The 27,597-nt window shown below is 40.4% G+C and overlaps 2 protein-coding genes across 3 annotated transcripts in view; both read left to right on the forward strand.

Moving 5' to 3' along the window:
- The first annotated feature begins 1,520 nt into the window (after window positions 1-1,520).
- On the forward strand, window positions 1,521-3,008 carry LOC132896079 (tetratricopeptide repeat protein 29-like). Its single transcript, XM_060936800.1, has 4 exons — window positions 1,521-1,602; window positions 1,679-1,770; window positions 1,859-1,982; window positions 2,080-3,008. The coding sequence occupies exons 1-4, from the start codon at window positions 1,531-1,533 to the stop codon at window positions 2,305-2,307; spliced, it is 516 nt and encodes a 171-aa protein (XP_060792783.1). The 5' UTR covers window positions 1,521-1,530; the 3' UTR covers window positions 2,308-3,008.
- Window positions 3,009-17,419: 14,411 nt separating this feature from the next.
- calcrl2 (calcitonin receptor-like 2) overlaps window positions 17,420-27,597 on the forward strand; it is an 87,392-nt gene continuing 77,214 nt past the window's right edge. Inside the window, exon 1 of one of the 2 annotated variants that reach the window (XM_060937632.1) lies at window positions 17,420-17,649. The gene's annotated coding sequence lies outside the window, so the exon portion shown is untranslated. The remainder of the gene's footprint in view (window positions 17,650-27,597) is intronic. The other variant, XM_060937633.1, reaches the window with a different exon arrangement.

Raw genomic sequence — 27,597 nt, forward strand, 5'->3', positions numbered from 1 at the left:
AGCAGTTTTGCCTTGAGGAATGGGCAAAAATCCCAGTGGCTAGATGTGCTAAGCTAATAGAGACATATCCCAAGAAATTTGCAGCTGTAATTGCAGCAAAAGGTGGCTCTACAAAGTATTTACCTTTTTTTTGTGGGGGGGTGAATACCTATGCACACTCCAGATTTCTGTTTTTTCATCTTAATTATTGTTTGTGTCACAATAAAACAACAATTTTCACCTTTAAAGTTGTAGGCATGTTGTGTAAATCAAATGGTGCTAACCCTCCAAAAATCCATTTTAATTCCCGCTTGTAATGTGACAAAACAGGACAAAACATGAAGGGGGATGAATACTTTTGCAAGACCCTGCAAGTTCTATTCCATAACAGGGATTCACTTATCCATATCAGTTTACAATATGAACAATATTTATGGATGTAGATACACAAAACCCCTTTCATTAAAAATGATTACCTCACCTGGGACGGAGTCTGCCAGGGGGCAAGGTATTGTTTTCAGTGGGGTTTCTTTGTTTGTTTGCTTCTTTGTTTCTTTGGGGTTTTTTGTTTTGTTTTTTTGTTCATGATATTATGGGAAAACGGCTGGACCAGTCTTCATGAAACTTTCAGGATAAATGGGCATTGGTCTCAAATAGAACCTCTAACATTTTGAGGGTCATCCGGTCAAGGTCAAGGTCACCAAAAGGTCAAAATCGTTTTTTTTTTGCGGTATCTTTCTTCATATTCATTCAGATGTGTTCTGTTTGGCTGAGAGCAGTATGGTGTGTTCTGATTGGCTCAGAGCAGTACGGTGTGCGAATCAGAATCAGAACCATGTTTATTGGCCAAGTATGTTCACACACAAGGTCAAAATCAAGGTCAAGGTCACCAAAAAGGTCAAAATCATTTTTTCGCGATATCTTCCTTCATATTCATCATAAGTGCTACCGGGCGAGGTTTGTTTTGTCTGGCAACACTTGATGTTCATGTTCATTGGAGAAACTAAATCAGCTAAATAAAGTTTCCTGATGGAAAAAATAATAATTTTAGTTGACAGCTTAATGCTGGGGCGGCACGGTGGTGTAGTGATTAGCGCTGTTGCCTCACAGCAAGAAGGTCCGGGTTCGAGCCCCGTGGCCGGCGAGGGCCTTTCTGTGTGGAGTTTGCATGTTCTCCCCGTGTCCGCGTGGGTTTCCTCCGGGTGCTCCGGTTTCCCCCACAGTCCAAAGACATGCAGGTTAGGTTAACTGGTGACTCTAAATTGACTGTAGGTGTGAATGTGAGTGTGAATGGTTGTCTGTGTCTATGTGTCAGCCCTGTGATGACCTGGCGACTTGTCCAGGGTGTACCCCACCTTTCGCCCGTAGTCAGCTGGGATAGGCTCCAGCTTGCCTGCGACCCTGTAGAACAGGATAAAGCGGCTAGAGATAATGAGATGAGATGAGATGAGATGATAATAGTAATAATAGTCACCTAGTGGAACAACGTATGCACAAACCTTTCCTAATCTGTCTCTTCTTTCTTTCAACCCTTTAGCAGGTGATAAGAAAATGGAGGGTGAGACAGCATACAGACATGGACTGGCCTATCAGAGCATGGGTGATCAAACAACTGCTAAACAGGTTTTTGACCTCATACACACCCTTATGCACACTCACACATGCACTCACAATTGATCAAACTGTTTTGTTTTGCCAGTTCCTAAACATGTTCATGGAGATCGCCACAGCACTGGGAGACATGGAGAGCATCAGCAAAGCCTATAAAGCCATTGCTAAATCTCTGGAGAGGTACACACACACACACACACACACACACTGGATTTATCACTGTGTCTCTGTCTGATATTTGATGTTTGTGGTTGTGTGTGTCTTGCAGTGGCGGTAAAATAAGTGATGCTATCAAGCATTTAGAGAAATACCTTGAGGTTTGCAGGAAGAATGATCAGCATGAAAATCTATTGGATGCTTACATGTGCCTGGGGTCCATACACATGTCCAGAGTAAGAAAAAGCACACGTGTGTGTGTGAGAGAGAGAGAATATGGTTTTTCTTTTTAGCTGATGTTTTCTCCCCTAATTTGTTTATATTTGTGTACAGGCTCAGTACAAACAAAGCTCTGAGTATTTTACTCAGGCCTTTGAGAAGGCATGCAGTCTCAACTTGGAACCAAGCATTCAGAAAGCTCAGGTGTGTTTGGGCATTGCCCAAGCTCATTCCATCCTGAGGGTGTACGCTACTCACTTGCAGATCAACAGGCCACAAAATATCTCTACACTCGTGTCCTGGAAAGAAACACGAGAGGACAAGTTCCATAAGAGTCTGTGAGAATCTGCTAGATCCACATATTGCAGTGAGACTTGAGAACTGATCTTAAAAGGTGCTAATGTGAATGTGCTGGAGCTGGTGGTGCCTTATCTGGAATCATTCTGCATGTTTTTTTTTTTTTTTTACTGCAGTTACCACGCTGATTAGCAAAGTCCTCACTGATTATCAAGGACCTCATTGACTAATGCTAAGGTCATACATAAGCCAGTTGATCCATGAGAACTGTGGCTGGGGCCTACCGTGGCCATGCTGCCAGATTTTGGACGTGATCCATTGCTTAAATTTGGGTGGAATAAATATGTAAAAGAAGCCATGGTAGCCGCAACGGAAGATGCCGGTAAAACCAATGGCCGGTAAGACCACTTTAAGCCATACATGGCTTTATGGAAAAGTGGCCAGAAAAAAGCCATTGCTTAAGAAAACACATTTGGAGTTTGCCCAACAGCATGTGGTAGACTCCCCAAACACACGGAAGAAGATTCTTTGGTTAAATGAGACTAAAATTGATCTTTTTGGCCATCATGAGGAATGCCATGTGTGGCGCAAACCCAACACCCTGAGAACACCATTCCTACAGTGAAGCATGGTGGTGGCAGCATCATGCTGTGGGATGTTTTTCATCTGCAGGGACAGGAAAGCTGGTCAGGACTGAAGGAAAGATGGAGGGCACTAAATACAGGGCAATTCTGGAGGAAAACCTGTTTGAGTCAGCCAGAGGTTTGAGACTGGGACGAAGGTTCACGTTCCAGCAGGACAATGACCCTAAACATACTGCTAAAGCTACACTGGAGTGGTTTAAAGGGAAACATTTAAATGTCTTGGAATGGCCTAATCAAAGCCCAGACCTCAATCCAGTTGAGAATCTGTAGCATAACTTGAAGATTGCTGCCCACCAACGCAACCCATCTAACTTGAAGGAGTTGGAGCAGTTTTGCCTTGAGGAATGGGCAAAAATCCCAGTGGCTAGATGTGCTAAGCTAATAGAGACATATCCCAAGAAATTTGCAGCTGTAATTGCAGCAAAAGGTGGCTCTACAAAGTATTTACCTTTTTTTTGTGGGGGGGTGAATACCTATGCACACTCCAGATTTCTGTTTTTTCATCTTAATTATTGTTTGTGTCACAATAAAACAACAATTTTCACCTTTAAAGTTGTAGGCATGTTGTGTAAATCAAATGGTGCTAACCCTCCAAAAATCCATTTTAATTCCCGCTTGTAATGTGACAAAACAGGACAAAACATGAAGGGGGATGAATACTTTTGCAAGACCCTGCAAGTTCTATTCCATAACAGGGATTCACTTATCCATATCAGTTTACAATATGAACAATATTTATGGATGTAGATACACAAAACCCCTTTCATTAAAAATGATTACCTCACCTGGGACGGAGTCTGCCAGGGGGCAAGGTATTGTTTTCAGTGGGGTTTCTTTGTTTGTTTGCTTCTTTGTTTCTTTGGGGTTTTTTGTTTTGTTTTTTTGTTCATGATATTATGGGAAAACGGCTGGACCAGTCTTCATGAAACTTTCAGGATAAATGGGCATTGGTCTCAAATAGAACCTCTAACATTTTGAGGGTCATCCGGTCAAGGTCAAGGTCACCAAAAGGTCAAAATCGTTTTTTTTTTTGCGGTATCTTTCTTCATATTCATTCAGATGTGTTCTGTTTGGCTGAGAGCAGTATGGTGTGTTCTGATTGGCTCAGAGCAGTACGGTGTGCGAATCAGAATCAGAACCATGTTTATTGGCCAAGTATGTTCACACACAAGGTCAAAATCAAGGTCAAGGTCACCAAAAAGGTCAAAATCATTTTTTCGCGATATCTTCCTTCATATTCATCATAAGTGCTACCGGGCGAGGTTTGTTTTGTCTGGCAACACTTGATGTTCATGTTCATTGGAGAAACTAAATCAGCTAAATAAAGTTTCCTGATGGAAAAAATAATAATTTTAGTTGACAGCTTAATGCTGGGGCGGCACGGTGGTGTAGTGGTTAGCGCTGTCGCCTCACAGCAAGAAGGTCCGGGTTCGAGCCCCGTGGCCGGCGTGGGCTTTTCTGTGCGGAGTTTGCATGTTCTCCCCGTGTCCGCGTGGGTTTCCTCCGGGTGCTCCGGTTTCCCCCACAGTCCAAAGACATGCAGGTTAGGTTAACTGGTGACTCTAAATTGACCGTAGGTGTGAATGTGAGTATGAATGGTTGTCTGTGTCTATGTGTCAGCCCTGTGATGACCTGGCGACTTGTCCAGGGTGTACCCCACCTTTCGCCCGTAGTCAGCTGGGATAGGCTCCAGCTCGCCCACAACCCTGTAGAACAGGATAAAGCGGCTAGAGATAATGAGATGAGATGAGCTTAATGCTGTTATTTCATACAATGCTGCTGCTTTGATTTAATGCCCCCCCTCCCCATATTGGAATTATGTAAGTGACCAATAGGAGGCAACATTGCATAAAAATATGGTTTAGGCTGCAGCACACTGAAATTGTAAACCACAAAAATAATAATGGAAATCACACAGTCGGCATCATTTAGAGTAAGTAGGCTGATATGAGCGGATGCCAAAATAATGACTACATCAGAAATAAACTGGATAGGAAACAAGACAATAAAGCAAAATTACTTCCTCTTAAATGAAGCATAAATTGAACTGTGTAAGGAACACAGGTTACAAAATATTCAGCGTAGATATGAAGAAATGATTAATACGTTATTCATGTGCTTTCTGAGTTAGTTATACAAAACATACAAATAAAAATGTGATATGTAATAAAAATAAAAGCATTTAACACAATTCCTCGTTCACATGAGGCATTTCATCTGTGTGCAATCTTCAGTGAACTGATTTTTATTCTTTATCATAGTAATCACTGATTGGTGGTGTAGTGGTTAGCACTGTCGCCTCACAGCAAGAAGGTTCTGGGTTTGAGCCCAGTGGCCGACAGGGGCCTTTCTGTGTGGAGTTTGTATGTTCTCCCTGTGTCTGTGTGGGTTTCCTCTGGGTGCTCTGGTTTCCCCCCAAAGAAATATGGTTAGGTTAACTGGCTACTCTAGATCGTCCATAGGTATGTGTGTGTGTGAATGATTGAGAGGAGAAAACCTGTATAATAATCCAGTAGAAGGCAATGGGAAACCACTACTGTAATTCTTACCTAGAGACTTTGATGGCTGAAGCTGTCACTTCAGGCCATGTCACTGCAGTGATATGCCAGATAGATAGAATCACTTATCAATCAGAGTTTTAGCTGTTTTTCCCCTTTACTTTTCTTTTTTTTTCTTCTCGATAACCCACACAGAATTATTAAAAGCCGCATTATTAGTAGTAGTTACACACCATCCTTTTAAGCAACACTTCATTTCCAGCCAGGTTTATTCCAAGCCAAGTCAATTGTCATTTGGGTATACATTTGGGATTAGGTTTATAAAATTCAGGTTGCCATAATTGCCAGTATCCTGTCCACGTGGGAATTTTTGCTGTGTAGATAGTGACTGGTGTTTAGACCCTTTCCATTTTCCTTAATGGTGCACTAAGTCTACAGATGATGCAATCTTTTTCTGTATTTTCCTCACCCCAGGAGTACAGGGAGGGGGTCCGACTCTTGTCAGGGAAATTTTTTTTTCTCAATATCTAAAAAAAAACAAAGACCACTGGAGGAATCATTTGATGGATGGTTTTTTTTAACCATTTTTGCTGGTGCTACATGGAAGAAGAAGTTAAGAAACGTCTCTATAATGTAAGTGTTGATGGGAAGTGGTTCTTCAGTTTATTGTGACAGCATGGCAAACAATGACTGAAGAGCTGACCACCTTATAGCAAAAACTTATATCAGTCATTCCGGAAAAGCGTTCGCTCTATCATAGAGAGATTGTGTTTTCTGGGTGGGAGGGACAGTCCTCTCTTCCCTGTCAATCACAGTAGCTACACAATAAATTCCCCAGTGTTGAATGAACACTTTCAGAGTTCATTTGTGTCCAATTGGACATACAGTATATAAAAACAGTAGGGTGTTAAAGGAACAGTCCACCGTACTTCCATAATGAAATATGTTCTTCTCTGAATTGAGACGAGCTGATCCGTACCTCTCCGAGCTTTGCGCGACCTCCCAGTCAGTCAGACGCGCTGTCACTCCTGTTAGCAATGTAGCTAGGCTCAGCATGGCCAATGGTATTTTTTGGGGCTGTAGTTAGATGCGACCAAACTCTTCTGCGTTTTTCCTGTTTACATAGGTTTATATGACCAGTGACATGAAACAAAGTTCAGTTACACAAATTGAAACGTGGCGATTTTCTATGCTATGGAAAGTCCGCACTATAATGACAGGCGTACTAACATCTTCTGCGCGCTTCGACAGCGCATTGATACCTTCACTCCTGAGTGCGGACTTTCCATAGCATAGAAAATCGCCACGTTTCAATTTGTGTAACTGAACTTTGTTTCATGTCACTGGTCATATAAACCTATGTAAACAGGAAAAACGTGGAAGAGTTTGGTCGCATCTAACTACAGCCCCAAAAAATACCGTTGGCCATGCTGAGCCTAGCTACATTGCTAACAGGAGTGACAGCGCGTCTGACTGACTGGGAGGTCGCGCAAAGCTCGGAGAGGTACGGATCAGCTTGTCTCAATTCAGAGCAGAACATATTTCATTATGGAAGTACGGTGGACTGTTCCTTTAAATCAACACTGTGGGTGTTAATTCAACACTGGGGGTTTTGCTGTGTATAGTCAATCAATATGCATCTATTAGGAGCTCACTTGAATACTGGAAACTTTCAAGCAGCAGCCAGACAAAAAAAAAAAGTTAAATTTTCTCAGATTATTCTCCATTTCTGTAGAAAAGTGGACAACTTCCTGTGACATTTTTGGACTTGTGACTTGTCTGGAAACAAAAGTGATGCAGAAACATTTTCCACTGTTGTTGGGCTGCTTACGGGATGATATTTAATTTGCCTTCATAATGAATGAATTAATTATTGTTATGGATATATTTCCTCAATTTACCCTTGGTTAAGTAAGAAGAAAAACACTTGGTGGTCTGCAATACTATCAGACAATAATCAGTTACATGAAACACAGTGATACAACCCTGAATTTTACAATAATAGCATGTTCCAAAAGTGTTTCACTCCTCTTCTTTAGTGTTCTGCCAGCTTCAGCCATCCAAGTTACTATGGAAGGATTACAGTAGTGGTTTCCCGTTGCCTTCTACTGGATTATTATAGTTTTTTTCTCTCAACCATTCACACCTATGGATAATTTAAAGTAGCCAGTTAACCAAACCGCATGTCTTTGGACTGTGGGGGAAACCGGAGCACCCGGAGGAAACCCACGCAGACAACATGCAAACTCCACACAGAAAGGCCCTCGCCGGCCACGGGGCTCGAACCCGGACCTTCTTGCTGTGAGCAGACAGCGCTAACCACTGTATGTCTCATCTCATCTCATTATCTCTAGCTGCTTTATCCTGTTCTCCAGGGTCGCAGGCAAGACACAGACAACCATTCACACCCACATTCACACCCACATTCACACCTACGTTCAATTTAGAGTCACCAGTTAACCTAACCTGCATGTCTTTGGACTGTGGGGGAAACCGGAGCACCCGGAGGAAACCCACTCAGACAACATGCAAACTCCACACAGAAAAGCCCCAGTCAGCCACTGGGCTTGAACCCGGAACCTTCTTGCTATGAGGCAACAGTGGTAACCACTACACCACTGTACCGCCTTCATGCCTCATATACTATAGCGATTTCTTTATTTACTAAATAGTGACATGTCATGTACATTGGATGTTGTGGAACATCAAGTTAGTTCCTGTTATCACTTATGTTAAAGCAGCTGTGAGTAACTGTTCTCTCATCAGGCACTCTTTATTTTTTCTTGACTTTAAAATAATAAGACAAAAAAAAAAAACAGTGTGTCGTTAACGAATAATTTTCATGTCGGAAACATATCAGAACAGCTTTACTTCCTGACTGTTACAAAGAGCTGACATTGGAGACTCCTTCCATAAATGATCCATAAACACCTCCTTACAGAAAACACCACATCAGCAATTATACACAATTACACTATAACAGTTGCTGTTATACAAACAGAAATAATCAATAACTTAGAAATCAATCAGAATTGAGAATTAAAATTCATTAGCGCTGTAACATAATGTGTATTAAGTAGGGATGTGGAAGTTCACGCGATAATAACACATTAACGCAAATTCCTTTTAACGCCACTAATTGTTTTGAAGCATGATTAACACATGCATGTTCTGTGCCCCTCCCCCATAGTTTGGGAAATCAGGAAGTGACGTAGCGCAAGTGAGCGATGTTGTGAGTAGCTGGTTGGCGTAAGTCGTGATAAAGTGCACTTATGGACAGAATCAACTTATCCTTGACTTGCAAGTAATGTCAAAGCAAAACAGAAACCCGGATGTCGGCCATGTTGGTGGATATACAAATGCGGGGTCAAATGACATTCCATACAAAACACAGTCACGCGTGCGCAGCTCTCTTTGTTTTTCCCCTGCTTTAAGTGTTCTTTTAGCCATGCCATATCTTTGTGCTGTATATGGTTGTGGTCACAACAGTACTCGTGACCGTGGTACGTTCCGATTTTTTAGAATTCCGTCCGTGATTCGGAAAGAGGGTGAGGAAACTCTGAGGCTTAGTACTGAGAGAAGACGAGCACGGCTGAACAACATCGGCAGGGCTGATCTAACAGAAGCTAAAACCAAAACAGCTCGTGTTTGCAGTAATCATTTTATCTCAGGTGAATTCAAAAGCTTTCTCGATAAGATCATGGAAGAATTTTAGTTCGTGTTGCTAGAATTTTGCTATAAAGTGAGTGTTCTTTTGTCATGGTTCACTTGGTCATTGTTATAATTTTAATGTGTATTACCATTTCACTTCTAGGAGCGCCAGCAAAATTATACGATAGAAACAATCCAGACTGGGCACCCACTCAGAAAATGGGCTATGTTTCGTCCAAGGTCGGACTTGATTCTTCGGCAGCCAAACCAGATAGAGCGCGATATCTAGGTACTCGATGGTCAGTAGAAGCGTCTTCAGAAAAGTCTGACTCTTTGAAATAATATGGGTCAAACCCCACACCACGGGCGATTGCTCTAAGACAACGAGGGAGGCTCAGCCTCCTCTAAAAATGACGAACATCGTGTAGGATGAATTGCGCTAGGCTTATGTTGTAGCCGACCTTATAACATTGCTATTTCAGATCCAGAATCACAGAAATATATGTGCTCAACCCACTACAGTGCGAAATCATTCCCTTATAACTTTCCCCAGTTCGCCTAATGTGCGCGTGAGTTTTTCCCCCTCGTGACAGCGCGATGCAGCCCAGCCTCAGTGGACTTCAATGGCATTTGGGAGCTACAGTATGCGCTTTTCAATCTCAAAATACAAGATGATTATTGGACAAATACTGCGAAAATACCCTCCCACGGACTCCCAGCCTCAGTGGACTTCAATGGCATTTGGGAGCTCTGCGCTTTTCAATCTCAAAATACAAGACGATTATTGGACAAATACTGCAAAAACGCCCGCCTCACGGACTCCCAGCCTCACAGTGGGAGGGACATGGCAAAGCTTTCCGCGAGGAGACTGGTGATTGGTGAAAGCGGCCGGATATTTTCTTTGATTGACAGCTCGTTTCAAATATAGACAGGCAGCGGTGAATTTCAGTTCAGTCGCATGCGGATTCACAAGTGCTGTGGTGTATTGTAAGAGATCAGCTTACATTTCGATTTCATTCATTACATACGGTTTCTACCAGCTTTTTTAGTTTGTATATATTTTCATTGTAAATAAAGTGTAAATATAGTGTTGTCAAGTTTGCTATCTTAGTTCCAGAAATTTCGTTTGAGTGACTGAACTTGAACTTGAGGGGGCTAGTCAGCTAGCAAGAAAGCTGCGCACGGATGCCGAACATTGCTGATTTAATTTTGGCGAAGCCATTTGCCAGTCTTCCTTTCGAGGAAAAAATTAAAATTAAAGAGCAGGGTAGACCAACGCCTCAAATTGACTTGGTGAAAAAGGTAGGGAATAATACTTGTTCCTTTCAGCTCTCCTGGTACGAGAAAGTGAATTGGCTAACAGCAAGTGACCCACATCAACAACAGTAAATAGGCTACTTTAGTAATATGTCATGGATGGACCAAAAATATAGAATCTATTTAAAATGTTTATGCTGAGTATATTATATTGGAATATATATTTCTCTGGATATGAATTAAACACAGCTACAATTTGGAAAACATTTTTAAACAAAAACACAGTCGAGAACATTTCACACTACAGACCTGGATTAAAAGTGAAGGGTTATCAAAATTGTCAATAAAACATTTCTCAGTCAAAATAAGTAAAATATAGGGAAAGTGTCATTGAATGAAATGTGTGGCACCCAGCTCTATGTTTGGCTCCCCAAGGTCAGTGCTTGTGCCTATTCCAGAACACTCTGCTGTTACTGCTGAGGTTCCTGACAAAGAGCTGCTTTCAATCATGATCAATTTTTAAACAACATGCCACAATTTTAAAATATAAAATGTTAAAATATACCCCCCCCAACACCACCATCATGTATATTGGACAGTAGGCTAATGGGCCAAAAGAACCTGTTATTTCACAGTTTGTGACCCTGCCAACAATCAGCCAGATCAGAGGCAAGAGTATGGGCAAAATTGATGTGTTTTTTTTTTTCTTTTAAAATCTGGAAATATCGTAACCGACCAGCCTCCCCTGTTTGAAAGACTAACAGCCGCCACTGCCCCACACATATCTATCTTCTCTTTGTATTGAATCTTCACTCGACCGTTCAAATCGTGGTAATACTGAGAAAATTCAGCACTGTTTACAGACATGCTTTCAGTGGCTGCCATCCTACTTGCTTTATATATCCACCATCATGACGGACGCTCATGACGTAGCACATTTTGATCACGTGGTTGCAAGTCATGTTGCATTCTGACTGTTTACATAAAATGTGTGTATTTTTTAAGATGCCTTTGATGGTTCAGAGGGGAGAAAAGAAGACGTGTTGAAGGTCCAGGTGTGTGTGTGTGTGTGTGTGTGTGTGTGTGTAAGCAAGCGTGCAGGCTGCACACTGGAGTGAGAGAGTATGTTTTATTCTGAGAAATTTGTGAGTGATGTAAAAGTGTTTATAAATGCAGTATTTGCTCATGAATGTACTGTATATTTACCAGTGAGTTTTTACATTTTACTAGAAAACATCTTTAAGAAAGAAAGAAAGAAAGAAAGAAAGAAAGAAAGAAAGAAAAAGAAAGAAAGAAAGAAAGCACAACTTTATTCATCACACACTTGTGAAATTCATCTTTGCATTTAACCCATCTGAAGCAGTGAACACACATGCACATACAGTACACGTAAGCAATGAGCACACACGCATACCCAGAGCAGTGGGCAGCCGGCTAATAGCGCCCGGGGAGCAGTTGGGAGTTAGGTGCCTCGCTCAAGGGCACCTCAGCCCAAGGCCATCCCATATTAACCTAACCGCATGTCTTTGGACTGTGGGGGAAACCGGAGCACCTGGAGGAAACCCACACAGACACGGGGAGAACATGCAAACTCCACACAGAAAGGCCCTCGCCGTTGTGTGGTGTGTGGCTGACTGGGGCCTTTCTGTGTGGAGTTTCCATGTTCTCCCCGTGTGCTAACCACTTACACCGTTGTGCAGCTGTGTGGCTGTGTGTATTTATTTGAGTTTTGTATTTTTACTTTCTTTATTTAAAGATAGCCACTACTGTTGTCCACATCACCGAGTTTGTTTAGTTTATTTTATTGTATAGTTTGAGGGACAGAATTAGAGGAAAATACGATATTGTTTTGTTCACACTGAATTGTGTTAAACCATTAAAATTAAAATCAAAATCACGAGTTAACTTTGGACAATAATGCGATTAAATATTTGAATTGATAAAGGTTTCTATAGGCCATTTGCAGGAATTGGTCACATATCAATTTTCCCCATAGCAATAAGCCTGTGGTGGGCAAGCTAACTTGACATTCCTTGACAACCATAAAGCCAGTATCTCAGTGGGCTGCGACAGCTTGCGACAAATTGCAAATGTCATTCGCGAGAGAGTTTCAAAAGTGTCTTGAAACATTCGCGGGGCTTCTCAATTTCCTCGCATGAGTCGCAAAGTGTTGCTCCTTCGTCGCTGAAATTTTGAACATGTTCAAAAAATTCGTGCGACAAAATTTCTCTCAAAATAGCCGCAAATGCGTCGCTGGTGTCGCAAAGCCGTCGCGAACCCTTCTCAAGTCAGTTTCCGTGAGGCTTCGTCTACTTCCCTGCCTGCCGAGGGAAAGCCGGGCTGTGACAGCCTGCGACTAGTTGGAGACACAACAATTGCGGTAAAATATGCAAATATCAATTCAGTGATTCCAAGTGAAAATTGTTGCTAATTCGCATATTTTATCGCAATTGTTGTGTCTCCAACTAGTCGCAGGCTGTCACAGCCCAGTGAGATACTACCCTAAGAGTTTGACTGGCGATGCGAAGCAATCAATTTCTATAATAGCTGTTTTTACCTTTTCTACTGTCTTTTTTGACCCGAATTTTCGTGTGTACTTGGAAAAAGTTTGTGGTTTTAACTTCTGTCATCAGTTAAAGCGAATCATTGGCTGTAAAAGAGAGTTTTTTGGATTCAAGTTGGTCGCCGCTGAAAGAAATTCACATGCAAAATGGCGGATATATCTGTATTTATATATCTGTATTTATTTTCAAGAATCTTCACACATTAAGCGAATGATAAAGGTAGAAAAGGAGAAATTATAAGTTATAAACATACCTTTCTCTTCACCCTGTACACCGCGGACTTCTGCTACAACTCAGAGCTGTGTCACATTTAGAAGTTCGCCAATGACACAGCCATCGTGGGGTGTATCAGGGACGACAGAGAGAAGGAGTATAGGAGCCTGGTGAGGGACTTTGCCGTTTGGTGCAATAGGAACCATCTGCAGCTCAACACCTCAAAGACCAAGGAACTCCTCATTGACTTTGGGAGGCCCAGACCAAGGTCACGACCAGTTCTGATCAAGGGAGTCGAGGTGGAGGCTGTGGATTCCTACAAGTACCTCGGGCTGTGGCTGGACAGCAAGCTGGACTGGACTTGCAACACCAACCAATTGTACAGGAAGGGACAGAGCAGGCTATACTTCCTGAGGAGGCTGTGGTCCTTTAACATCTGCAGGAAACTCCTGTGGATGTTCTATCAGTCCGTGGTCACCAGTGTCCTGTTTTACACCATGGTGTGCTGGGGGGCAGCACATCCAAGAAGGACACAACCAGGCTGGACAAACTGATCAGGCAGGCCGGCTCTGTGGTTGGTGTGAAGCTGGACTCTCTGGTGATGGTGGCAGAGAAGAGGACTATGGACAAACTACTGAACATCATGGACGATGCCAGTCACCCTCTGCACACCGTCATCAGCAACCAGAGGAGCCTGTTCAGTGACAGAATGCTCCTTCCCAAGTGCAGGACTAACAGACTTAAAAACTCCTTTGTCCCTCACGCCATCAGACTGTACAACAGGGGTAACAGGAGGACAGTGAACGGGATGGGAAGGAGCAGTAGCCTAGCCTGACAAAAAAGCAATACTGGACAATGTGCAAGATAAATGTGCAATACCTCTCCTGCTGGACTTTTTTCATATCTTTTTAATATATTTGTATATGTAAATACTTAATTTATTTATCTAGAAGTTTTCTAAAGACTTAATTTATCTAGAAGTTCTCTCTTTTTTCTATTCTATTCTGTGTAATCCTATAATGGTGCTACTGGAATTTTAATTTCCCTGAGGGAACCCTCCCAAAGGGATCAATAAAGTTCTATCTAATCTAATCTAATCTAATCTAATCTAATCTAATCTAATCTAATCTAATCTAATCTAATCTACCTGAGAAATCCGCCATTTTGTATGTGAATTTCTTTTGGCAGCAACCAACTTGAGTCCAAAAAACTCTCTTTTACGGCCAATGATTCGCTTTAACTGGCGACAGAAGTTAAAACCACAAACTTTTTCTGCAACTAGTTGGAGACACAACAATTGCGATAAAATATGCGAATTAGAGACAATTTTCACTTGGAATCACACTGAATTGATATTTGCATATTTTACCGCAATTGTTGTGTCTCCAACTAGTCGCAGGCTGTCGCAGCCTGGCTTTCCCTTGGCAGGCAGGGAAGTAGAGGAAGCCTCACGGAAACTGACTTGAGAAGGGTTCGCGACGGCTTTGCGACACCAGCGACGCATTTGCGGCTATTTTGAGATAAATTTTGTCGCAGGAATATTTTGAACATGTTCAAAATTTCAGCGACAAAGGAGCGACACTTTGTGACTTCGCATCGCCAGTCAAACTCTTATTGTTGTCAAGGAATGTCAAGTTAGCTTGCCCACCACGGACTTGTTGCTATGGGGAAAATTGACACGTGACCAATTCCTGCAAATGGCCTATTGCTTCTACTAACATACAGTACTCAGCGTAAATGAGTCCACCCCCTTTGAAAAGTAACATTTTAAACAATATCTCAATGAACACAAACAATTTCCAAAATGTTGATAAGACAAAGTTTAATATAGCATCTGTTTAACTTGTGACGTGAAAGTAAGCTTAATAATATAACTTAGATTACACATTTTTCAGTTTTACTCAAATTAGAGTGGTGCAAAAATGAGTACACCCCACAACAAAAACTATTACATCTAGTACTTTGTATGGCCTCCATGATTTTTAATGACAGCACCAAGTCTTCTAGGCATGGAATGAACAAGTTGGCGACATTTTGCAACATCAATCTTTTTCCATTCTTCAACAATGACCTCTTTTAGTAACCGGATGCTGGATGGAGAGTGATGCTCAACTTGTCTCTTCAGAATTCCCCATAGGTGTTCGATTGGGTTCAGATCAGGAGAAATACTTGGCCACTGAATCACTTTCACCCTGTTCTTCTTCAGAAATCCAACAGTGGCCTCAGATGTGTGTTTAGTCATATTGGAAAAGTGCACGACGACCAAGGGCACGGAGTGATGGTAGCATCTTCTCTTTCAGTATAGAGCAATACATCTGTGAATTCATGATGCCATCAGTGAAATGCAGCTCCCCGACACCAGCAGCACTCATGCAGCCCCACATAAGGACACTGCCACCACCATGTTTCACTGTAGGCACCATGCATTTTTCTTTGTATTCCTCACCTTTGCGACACCATACAGTTTTGAAGCCATCAGTTCCAAAAACATTTATCTTGGTCTCATCACTCCAGAGTATAGAGTCCCAGTAGTCTTCATCTTTGTCAGCATGGGCCCTGGCAAACTCTAGGCGGGCTTTTTTGTGCCTGGGCTTTAGGAGAGGCTTCTTTCGTGGACGGCATCCATGCATGCCATTCCTCTGCAGTGTACGCCGTATTGTGTCACGGGAAATAGTCACCCCAGTTTGGCTTTCTACTTCTTTAGATAACTGCAGTGAACTTGCATGCCAATTTTCTTCAACCCTTCTCATCAGAAGACGCTGCTGTCGAGGTGTTAACTTCCGTGGACGACCTGGACGTCTCTGTGAGATGGTTACAGTTCCATCTTTCTTAAATTTTTTACCACTTTTGCTACAGTATTCTGACTGATAAGTAAAGCTTTGCTGATCTTCTTGTAGCCTTCACCTTTGTGGTCTAAAGCAGGGCTTTTCAAAGTGTGGGGCGCGCCTCCCCTAGGGGGCGCCAGAGTTCTTCGGGGGGGTGCAACGTGAGGAAAAATAAACCAGAAAATAAATTACTATTGCGGACATTTATCGAACTTCAGCTAGCCTTTGCCAGAGACAAAATGGATCGATTTTTAGTACCTAAAGCTACAGTGAGTGAGGAGACAGAGTCTGGGCCAAGCAAAAAAAGAAGGAAGTATGACCACGATTATTTAAAGTTTGGATTTTCATGGACTGGATCTGAAGATGCTCCACTGCCACAGTGTGTTGTCTGCCAAGAGGTGCTAGCTAACGATGCTATGAGATGTTTAAAATGTGTAAAACAAGATGTTTTTTTTTTTAAAAAAGCACAGATGTTTAAAATGTGTAAAAATGTTTTAAAAAGCACAGATGTTTAAAATGTGTAAAAGAAAAGATGTTTTTAAAAAAGCACAGATGTTTAAAATGTGTAAAAAAATGTTTTAAAAAGCACAGATGTTTAAAATGTGTAAAAAAAAGATGTTTTAATAAAGCTCATATGTTTTAAATGTGTAAAAAAAGATGTTTTCAAAAAGCACAGATGTTTAAATGTGTAAAAGAAAAGATGTTTTTTAAAAAAGCACAGATGTTTGAAATGTGTAAAAAAAAAGTTTTAAAAAGCACAGATGTTTAAAATGTGTAAAAAAAAGTTGTTTTAAAAAAAGCACAGATGTTTAAAATGTGTAAAAAAGATGTTTTTAAAAAGCATAGATGTTTAAAATGTGTAAAAAAAAAGATGTTTTAATAAAGCTCATATGTTTTAAATGTGTAAAAAAGATGTTTTCAAAAAGCACAGATGTTTAAAATGTGTAAAAGAAAAAAAATGTGTACAACAACCATTTTTTTTTAAATACGAATGGAACATTAAGTATAGCAACAACAAAAATTGTAAAGGGGGGGGGGGGGGGGTGTTGTTTATTTGCTCTCTGAGGGGGGGGGCTGACTCTCCCACACTTTGAAAACCCCTGGTCTAAAGAAATTATTTTCTTTGGGGAATTCTGAAGAGACAAGTTGAGCATCAATCTCCATCCAGTCACTAAAAGAGGTCATTGTTGAAGAATGGAAAAAGATTGATGTTGCAAAATGTCGCCAACTTGTTCATTCCATGCCTAGAAGACTTGGTGCTGTCATTAAAAATCATGGAGGCCATACAAAGTACTAGATGTAGTAGTTTTTGTTGTGGGGTGTGCTCATTTTTGCACCACCCTAATTTGAGTAAAACTGAAAAATGTGTAATCTAAGTTTATATCATTAACCTTACTTTCACGTTATAAGTTAAACAGATGTTATTAAACTTTGTCTTTTCAACATTTTGGAAATTGTTTAAAATGTTACTTTTTAAAGAGGGGGCGCTCATTTACGCTCAGCACTGTAACAACTTCAAGCTACAGTAGTTTCGAGTTGAAGTTGACACATCCGCTCCAATCTGGCAACCCGGGCATGATTTCTGGGCTTGTGTGAGTGTAGCAGCACATCAGCGCGCGCGCTTCCAGAAGAAGCTCGCAGCCTCACCGCGCCGCTGCTGCAGCATGCTCATGGGGAGAGGATACAGGAGGAGCAGCCGCTGATCATCTCCTTCTCACGGCAAGTTTACTGACTTGTGAGTCATTTTGAATTTAAAACTGAGTCTTCTGAGTGCGGGTTAAACTTCAGTGGTGTTCATATGCAGTGTTAATCCGGTTATAAGGCTTCATAGGGCTGATGTTATCATGTTCAGGGATGGCATTGAAGTCTGAGTGCATCAGTTATGATACCAACCACATGCAGGTTAAAAAAATATTTTATATATATATATATATATATATATATATATATATATATATATATATATATATCCTACTAATTGGGTCCCCTTGAAGACACCAACACAGGGTCCCCAATTTGGTACCTTGGTTTCTGAGGGTGTACTGTGTGTATAAATCTGTTGATTGATAACTGCAGTATAAGCTCTACGACTTATAGTTTATTCTGCCAAAAGAGCTCATCATCATCTGGAAATCAGTTTAGTATTAAAAACACATGAATTTCCCATGTATTTCACATGTGGAATACATGGTATCAGATTTTGTAACATGTGTTACCATGTAGAGCACGTGTAAAACATTCCCACATGTGATTCACACAAAATTGGGCCAAAACCACATGTGAAAAATCACATGTGAAGTTCATGTGGTTTTTCTGTAAGGGACAGTCCTGAAAGTGGGATCCGGGGACCCCCAGGCGTACCGGTAGGTGATGCATAGTCAAGGAGTTCCTTTATCTTATAACTTTGTTACAGTGATGGCAATTATCATCATCATCCATCCATTATCTGTGGCCGCTTATCCTGTTCTACAGGATCGCGGGCGAGCTGGAGCCTATCCCAGCTGACTTATGGGCGAGAGGCGGGGTACACCCTGGACAAGTCGCCAGGTTATTGCAGGGCTGACACATACAACCATTCACACTCACGGCCAATTTAGAGCCATCAATTAGCCTAACCGGCATGTCTTTGGATTGTGGAGGAAACCCACGCAGAAATGGGGAGAACATGCAAACTCCACACAGAAGGGCCCTCGCCGGCCACTGGGCTCGAACCCGGGACCTTCTTGCTGTGAGGCGACAGCGCTAACCACTACACTACACCACCGTGCCGCCCCCATCATCATCATAAGTTGTGATATTTATTAATGAGCTCGTATTTCACACAAACGTGATAAGTATGCTCATCTACTGTACAGACTCTTTATTGTTCTGAATAACTGGGCGCCTTATTTGTGACCCCACAGATCATCTCTTGCAGCTATATTTATTGATTTTTTTAAACAGTTATTAACCTATGAATGGTCACATTGATCCAAAACCTCAACAGCAAACAGACCTGTATGTAATTTAAACTTGGACTTAATCTGGGGGTGGGTTTCCCAAAAGCATCGTAGCACAAAGATCATCGTTAAATGGTAGAGCAAGCATCATAATGAACACTATCTCTCTTAGTTAAGATGCTTTTAGCTTTAAGTGGTTTTTGGGAAACCCACCCCTGTTCTTTAAGTGGAAATTTCAGGAATAAAATGCTCTATATCTGAGATAAATAGGCAAAATAGTATATCTCCACACAGTAGCTGAATATTTGACTCATTGGAATATGTGTAGTAGGGGTGTGTAACATTTATTTTACGGTTGAACGCGTTCCTGGCTGTAAAAAAGTTTGCGAATGCTTTGTCATGTATTCTAAAAAGCATCCGACTGCACATCACTGTGTAAAATCCCGATTTCCTGTATTATGTTGTGCAATTAAATGGGAATTACAAGCCATTTGGGAATCAGCCTAAATACATCCTGTCTACATTGATAATGCTGAGCATGTTGGGATCTGGTCTATTAAATATTATGTTTCTCGTTTCATTATGAAGTCCATGGTTCTCAAAGCGAGATCTGGGGAAATAGCCAGGGGGTCCGTGACATTTTATGTCATTACATTTGGAGAAATGGTTGTGATTTCCATCACTGTAACTATATAAAATGCCACCGGTGTCAAAGCTATTACATGATTAACTACCATATAATGATAATTATTACTGTATATAATATTATTCAATGTATTACCGAGGTCTGAGAAGTGTTTGATTCACTTCAGCTGAAATGGTTTCATCGAAAAGCAATTGAGCCTACAATAATATTTTGAGTTCATCTTTCAAAATATTATTGCGCACATTTGAATAATGATATGAATACTTGGCCCGTGTTCATCAACAAATAAAAAGATTTTTTTAATATGTAAAAGGTCTGAGAACCCTTGATATGTGCAATGCAGCTGAATACTTTCCCTTATCTGTTGTTTTTGTGGCCTGTTAAAGATATCTATAAATGTACTGAGTTTTGGCCTCTTGAATGGTTGCGTGCTTCAGATGTTTGTGTCTGAGAACAAGATTTGAAGATCGTTTAATATTAATCCAGGACTGAAAAATTCCAAATGGAAATAAGTTGTGATTATGACTGTGGTAGTGTTGCTTGAGTCATGCATGAGTGTTACTGCTTGGCCATGGTTCCGTTGCAAAAGCTCATGATTTGAAATATAATACAATGAAACTGTACAACACTTGTGCAACATCCACCAGTTTCAAGGACGCAGTGGACAGAAACCACAGGTGCTTAGGAGGCTCTTTACCCAGTCACTACCACAGGACATAGTTTCCCTGCCAGGCAGCTGTCTGTGATATAAATAGGAGCTGTGTGCTACTTTTGGACGCCTGCTTTCGCATGTTGTTTTGCTTTATTCCATCTTTCCAATCTTTTCAAGTCATTTACATTGGTGATTGTTTGTAATATGAATGATTACGTTCAGTATGCAGTTTAAAAAAAAAAGAAAAGAAATGAAACCATTATTTTGGATGAGATGGTCAAATGAGATGTTGAATTTTCTCGGATAAACTATCAGATGGCACTTGTTACATAAAGTAACTATAACTGGCGCTGTCATTTCTCTGATGGAGCTTAAATAGAATAAAACCTGTTGATTAATACTGTGGAGTGTGTGTTTATACCCCAACACTGTTGAATTCTTGAATGTGATTGGTCAGAAGGTTTTGCGGTCAGATTTGTATGTTGGAGTAAAAATCATGCTTTTATTTAATAAATAAAATCAACAACAACAATAATAATAATCATCATCATCATGTGGTCTCCATCATAAATTATGAATTATGGTGAGGAGATGTTTAAGGTTTATGAAAGCAGTCTCCAGTGTCAGCACTTTGTAGTCTTCAGGACAGAAAAGTTTGCATTTAGTGGCTTCTTACTAACATGAATAGCTGCATTTTTTTAATCTAAAAAGAGAGAAAAAAGAGAGGGTGTTGACCTCTGTTACTTCTTGTTATAACAAGTGATGAAAGGAACTAACTTGGTTTGCGGAAGCTCCACACCATTACAAGGAACTACAAAAATGGATAAAATATACAGCGTGTTGTAAATTAATCAGTAAAAAAAAAAAAAATCATTGGAAATTTCCTGTGGTGTGTGAGAATAAAACATTTCAGTCTGCACTCTTTTAGGAAACGAATTCAACTATGGGTGGTAATAGTAACTTCCTTCCATTGATTATTTTCTTATAACAGCACACTCCCAAGTGTTTCACTCCTTATGTGCTTAAGGATGATTATATATATATATATACAGTGGTGCTTGAAAGTTTGTGAACTCTTTAGAATTTTCTATATTTCTGCATAAATATGACCTAAAAACATCATCAGATTTTCACACAAGTCCTAAAAGTAGATAAAGAGAACCCAGTTAAACAAATGAGACAAAAATATTATACTTGGTCATTTATTTATTGAGGAAAATGATCCAATATTACATATCTGTGAGTGGCAAAAGTATGTGAACCTTTGCTTTCAGTATCTGGTGTGACCCCCTTGTGCAGCAATAACTGCAACTAAACGTTTCCGGTAATTGTTGCTCAGTCCTGTACACCAGCTTGGAGGAATTTTAGCCCGTTCCTCCGTACAGAACAGCTTCAACTCTGGGATGTTGGTGGGTTTCCTCACATGAACTGCTCGCTTCAGGTCCTTCCACAACATTTCGATTGGATTAAGGTCAGGGCTTTGACTTGGCCATTCCAAAACATTAACTTTATTCTCCTTTAACCATTCTTTGGTAGAACGACTTGTGTGCTTAGGGTCGTTGTCTTGCTGCATGACCCACCTTCTCTTGAGAGTCAGTTCATGGACAGATGTCCTGACATTTTCCTTTAGAATTCGCTGGTATAATTCAGAATTCATTGTTCCATCAATGATGGCAAGCTGTCCTGGCCCAGATGCAGCAAAACAGGCCCAAACCATTATACTACCACCGCCATGTTTCACAGATGGGATAAGGTTCTTATGCTGGAATGCACAGTTTTCCTTTCTCCAAAGATAATGCTTCTCATTTAAACCAAAAAGTTCTATTTTGGTCTCATCCGTCCACAAAACATTTTTCCAAAAGCCTTCTGGCTTGTCCATGTGATCTTTAGCAAACTGCAGACAAGCAGCAATGTTCTTTTTGGAGAGCAGTGGCTTTCTCCTTGCAACCCTGCCATGCACACCATTGTTGTTCAGTGTTCTCCTGATGGTGGACTCATGAACATTAACATTAGCCAATGTGAGAGAGGCCTTCAGTTGCTTAGAAGTTACCCTGGGGTCCTTTGTGACCTCGCTGACTATTACATGCCTTGCTCTTGGAGTGATCTTTGTTGGTCGGCCACTCCTGGGGAGGGTAACAATGGTCTTGAATTTCCTCCATTTGTACACAATCTGTCTGACTGTGGATTGGTGGAGTCCAAACTCTTTAGAGATGGTTTTGTAACCTTTTCCAGCCTGATGAGCATCAACAACGCTTTTTCTGAGGTCCTCAGAAATCTCCTTTGTTCGTGCCATGATACACTTCCACAAACATGTGTTGTGAAGATCAGACTTTGATCGATCTCTGTTCTTTAAATAAAACAGGGTGCCCACTCACACCTGATTGTCATCCCATTGATTGAAAACACCTGACTCTAATTTCACCTTCAAATTAACTGCTAATCCTGGAGGTTCACATACTTTTGCCACTCACAGATATGTAATATTGGATCATTTTCCTCAATAAATAAATGACTAAGTATAATATTTTTGTCTCATTTATTTAACTGCGTTCTTTTTATCTACTTTTAGGACTTGTGTGAAAATCTGATGATATTTTAGGTCATCTTTATGCAGAAATATAGAAAATTCTAAAGGGTTCACAAACTTTCAAGCACCACTGTGTGTGTGTGTGTGTCTATATATCTATATATCAAACGTATAAGTATGTATAGACATGTCTAGAAGTGGATAAAGTGAATTTGAAGAATCTGAAAATAAAATAAAACTGAAAAACAAAGCAGAAGAACAACTGGTCACTTTGTCTTGTTCCTTTTGTTTTTCTAAAGTGACAGTTTGGATTATGATGTTTGTGAAACAGTAAAAAAAAAAAAGGCTTCACCATTTTTAGCTGTCCGCTAAAGGAGGAAATGAGCCACTACAATAGTAATATAATCAGGCGCCCACTGTGTGTGTCTTATGACTGGGACGGATTTGTAGAACAAAAACCGGTGGCCAGATTTAAGCCATTGTCAGTGCAGTTAGAAATGGTGCAAAGACTGCCAAGTGTAAATACCAAGAGCCACAGAGTAAGAGAACAAAAAAAAAACAAACAAAAACAAAACAGAAAATGATTAGATTAGATTAGATCCCATGAGATTTTGCGACAGGTCATCAAGTGACATCAAAGTGACCAGAGAGAATAATAACAGCTAGGATCAGAAAACATATATAAATGTGTCAAAATGAAGTGACATTTACATGTACAGGAAGGAATATGGAGTTTTATACTGCATGAGGAACTGAAAGAGGAGCTGGAGAAAAGAAAAGAAATGGTTTCCTGTAACTGCTGTAACATGGGTGATAAAAAGCACTGAACTTGTTTCATGTTTGATGGGCATTCCCCAACACTAATGTAATGTAACCATAAATGGATAGATTGTACATCTATGTAAGGAGTCTCCAGTGCCAGGGCTTTGTTCCAGTCAGTAAGTTTTCCACCATGGGGAAAGTCTTCAGGACAGAAGTGTTTACGCTTTATCAGTCCCCCCCAGGATTTTGCGGGCCTTTTTTATGATTGTTGCGGGCTAAAATGTCTGATGTTGCGGGGCTTTTTCCAAAAAATTGCGATGAAAGTTGCGGTGTTTTTTAGGTTTTTGTTGCGATTACATTGCGGGAGGAAGTGAAAGTTGCGGTGTTTTGTAGGTTTTTGTTGCGATTACATTGCGGGTGGAAGTGAAAGTTGCGAGAAATTGTTGCGATTTTGTCTTTCTGTGATTAAAACTGAGTGATATGTTAAATATTAAGTTATTACTGTAAAACTATTGATTACAAAAACAAAGACACTGAGAAATGGTCCTATAAACAACTTTACCAATATAAAAGATTACCAGGACTACAAAAATGCAGAAAAATAGGCTTTACTTATCCAAATGCACCTGTTGGTTCAAAAGTTAAAGTGCATAGAACCTCACAGCACAACATGAAGTTACCTTAAAATATAATATAAATGCCTCAGCTTTCATGTAAGAAAAAAAAAACTATTAATACTAGTACTGTGTGCAGGCAGTCTCTCCTGAAGACTAAATTAAACAATAATTATAAACTAATAAAATAAATGGCTCAGGCTTCATAGAAGAAAAAAACAATTTGAACAGAATCTCACAGTATGATGCTGAAGCTGCCTAAACAATGGAAAATAAAATACCATTTTGGCAAAAATGTTGGCATCCATTAATTTCTTGTATTAAGTAAAAAAATAATGTAAAGTGCGCACAGTCCTTCACTGTAAACATAACACACTTTCAGTAACAGAATTTAAGCCTATATAAACACTGACTCGCACATGCTGCTTCTCTTGAACATATACACGGAAGTAAGGCGGAAGGTAGTTTGTCGACGTCACCTCAAGACGACGCCAACGATTGGTCAAATTTGCAGGAAAGTTGCGGTGATTGGATATAATTGCAACACCGCCCTGAATTCGCTGGGATTGGTTGAATTTGCATTGAAGTTGCAAATCGCAACATCACGAAATCCTGAAGGGTCTGATTTATGGGTTTGCTGTGACATGAAAAGCTGTTTTATTTGTTTGTTTACTTGTTTGTTTTTGTCTTTTCAACTTCAAGAAAGAGAAAAAAGAGACGCTGGTGAGGGACGACTTGTTTCATGGATGTTCCACCCCATTAAATGTAGCTATACAGTGTCTTGCAAAAGTATTCATCCCCCTTGGTGTTTGTCCTGTTTTGTCACATTACAAGCTGGAATTAAAATGGATTTTTGAGGGTTAGCACCATTTGATTTACACAACATGTCTAACACTTTAAAGGTGCACATTGTTGTTTTATTGTGACACAAACAATAATTAAGATGAGCAAACAGAAATGTGGAGTGTGCATAGGTATTCACCCCCTTTCGTATGAAACCCCTAAATAAGAGCCGGTCCAACCAATTCACTTCATAAGTCACATAATTAGTTGATTAAGATCCACCTGTGTGCAATCAAAGTGTCACATGATCTGTCACATGATGTCTGTATAAATCACCCTGTTCTGGAAGGACCCTGACTCTGCAACACTACTAAGCAAACAACATGAAAACCAAGGAGCCTCCAAACAGGTCAGAGACAAAGTTGTGGAGAAGTATAGATCAGGGTTGGGTTATAAATAATATCCCAAACTTTGAATATCACATGGAGCACCATTAAATCCATTATAGCAAAATGGAAAGAACATGGCACCACTACAAACCTGACAAGAGAAGGACGCCCACCAAAACTCACAGACTGGGCAAGGAGGGCATTAATCAGAGTTGCAACAAAGACACCAAAGATAACACTGAAGGATCTGCAAAGATCCACAGCGGAGATGGGAATATCTGTCCATAGGACCACTTTAAGCCGTACACTCCACAGAGCGGGGCTTTATGGAAGAGTGGCCAGAAAAAAATCATTGCTTAAGAAATCACGTTTGGAGTTTGCCCAACAGCATGTGGTAGACTCCCCAAACACATGGAAGAAGATTCTCTGGTCAAATGAGACTAAAATTGAACTTTTTTGGCCATCATGGGAAATGCCATGTGTGGTGCAAACCCAACACCCAGAAAACACCATTCCTACAGTGAAGCATGGTGGTGACAGCATCACGCTGTGGGGGTATTTTTCATCTGCAGGGACAGGAAAGCTGGTCAGGACTGAAGGAAAGATGGATGGCACTAAATACAGGGCAATTCTGGAGGAAAACCTGTTTGAGTCAGCCAGAGGTTTGAGACTGGGATGAAGGTTCACAATCCATCAGGACAATGACCCTAAATATACTGCTAAAGTTACACTGGAGTGGTTTAAAGGGAAACGTTTAAATGTCTTGGAATGGCCTAGTCAAACCCCAGACCTCAATCCAATTGAGAATCTGTAGCATAACTTGAGGATTGCGGTACACCAACACGACCCATCTAACTTGAAGGAGTTGGAGCAGTTTTGCCTTGAGGAATGGGCAAAAATCCCAGTGGCTAGATGTGCTAAACTAATAGAGACATACCTCAAGAGACTTGCAGCTGTAATTGCAGCAAAAGGTGGCTCTGCAAAGTATTGACTTTGGGGGTGTGAATACCTATGCACACTCCAGACTTCTGTTTTTTCATCTTAATTATTGTTTGTGTCACAATAAAACAACAATTTTCACCTTTAAAATGGTAGGCATGTTGTGTAAATCAAATGGTGCTAACCCTCCAAAAATCCATTTTAATTCCAGCTCGTAATGCGACAAAACAGGACAAACACTGTCTTGCAAGTGGATAAAAAGTATGGCGTGTCATTCTCTAATTAATAAAAATAATTGTAAATGTTGGTGAATTGTTTTGATATAAGAGGAATAAAACACCTCAGGAAGTGCCTTTAAAGGAAAACTTCAGGGTGGTAACAGTAATTCTGCTTCACATTGTTGATTATTTTCCGATAACAGGATGTTCTGTGGTGTTTTATTCTGTACTGATTTATGTATAATGTTTCAGTGACGATATCAATCTTGCAATTTTTTTGTCTTGTTGCACGATCTAGTAATTTCTGTTCATGCTTTTACTCGTTGCACTGATGGAAGACAGATATATAATTTGCTTTTAAATCTTGAAAGATAAAAATATTTCATGATATGCTCTCTATTATGCATCGCCTGGCCATTTCTGTTCAGGCGGACCTCTTGAAGTGAAGAATTGATTACAGGGATAAAGCAATTTGGTGCTTTTGTTTTGTTCCTATTGTTTCTCTGTAATTACCTCCACTAAGGAGGTTATGTTTTCGGTCGCGTTGGTTTGTTTGTTTGTTTGTTTGTTTGTTGGTTGGTTTGTCTGTTAGCAACATTACGGAAAAAGTAATGAACGGATTGCTCTGAAATTTTTCCCAGAGGTGTGATTGGGCACAAGTAACAATCCATTAAATTTTGGCGGTGATCCGGATCACCTTCTGGATCCCGGATTTTTTTAAAGGATTCTTGGCGGAGGTCTGCGCTGTCCGAGTGCTTTTCTAGTTTATGTTGTTCTTGTTGCAGATTTGTGTGTGTGGGCTTTGGAGGGAGTGGCTCCTGTTTTCACAATGATTTATGGTGTCGTTATAATGTTCAAGGATACAGCAAAGCTTCAGCAGTGCCAGTTTTAAACAATTAAAAAACTGCTAATTTTTCATGCTTAGTCTTGTGAATTACTGACGATTGAATTCCTGATCTTTGTGTGGCAACATTAAGAAAAAGCCGTATTACTAAATCACGTCATTTGTTTATTCTTTGAAATCTCTGGGAACTTTTGTGTCTTTAGGGGCATTCTTCTAAAGCAAAAATAGAGAAGAAAGTACACATACAGAGTATCGTTCCAACCCGGCTCTTTCATCTTTATTTGTGTTATCTCGAAATCTTCAGGGTATATTGTGTACATACAGTAATACACATACAGATCAAGAGGAGTGGCTTTATCATGTCAAGTCA

The sequence above is a fragment of the Neoarius graeffei genome, chromosome 13 (genome assembly GCF_027579695.1).
Source record: "Neoarius graeffei isolate fNeoGra1 chromosome 13, fNeoGra1.pri, whole genome shotgun sequence".
NCBI classification, from domain to species: Eukaryota; Metazoa; Chordata; class Actinopteri; order Siluriformes; family Ariidae; genus Neoarius; species Neoarius graeffei.

Bases quoted from the DNA above. Each gene is read 5' to 3' on its own strand.
- LOC132896079 (XM_060936800.1), top strand. From the start codon at position 1,531: ATGGAGGGTGAGACAGCATACAGACATGGACTGGCCTATCAGAGCATG. The intron at 1,771-1,858 runs GTACACACACAC...TGTGTCTTGCAG, and splicing joins ATTGCTAAATCTCTGGAGAG to TGGCGGTAAAATAAGTGATG. The intron at 1,983-2,079 runs GTAAGAAAAAGC...ATTTGTGTACAG, and splicing joins GGTCCATACACATGTCCAGA to GCTCAGTACAAACAAAGCTC.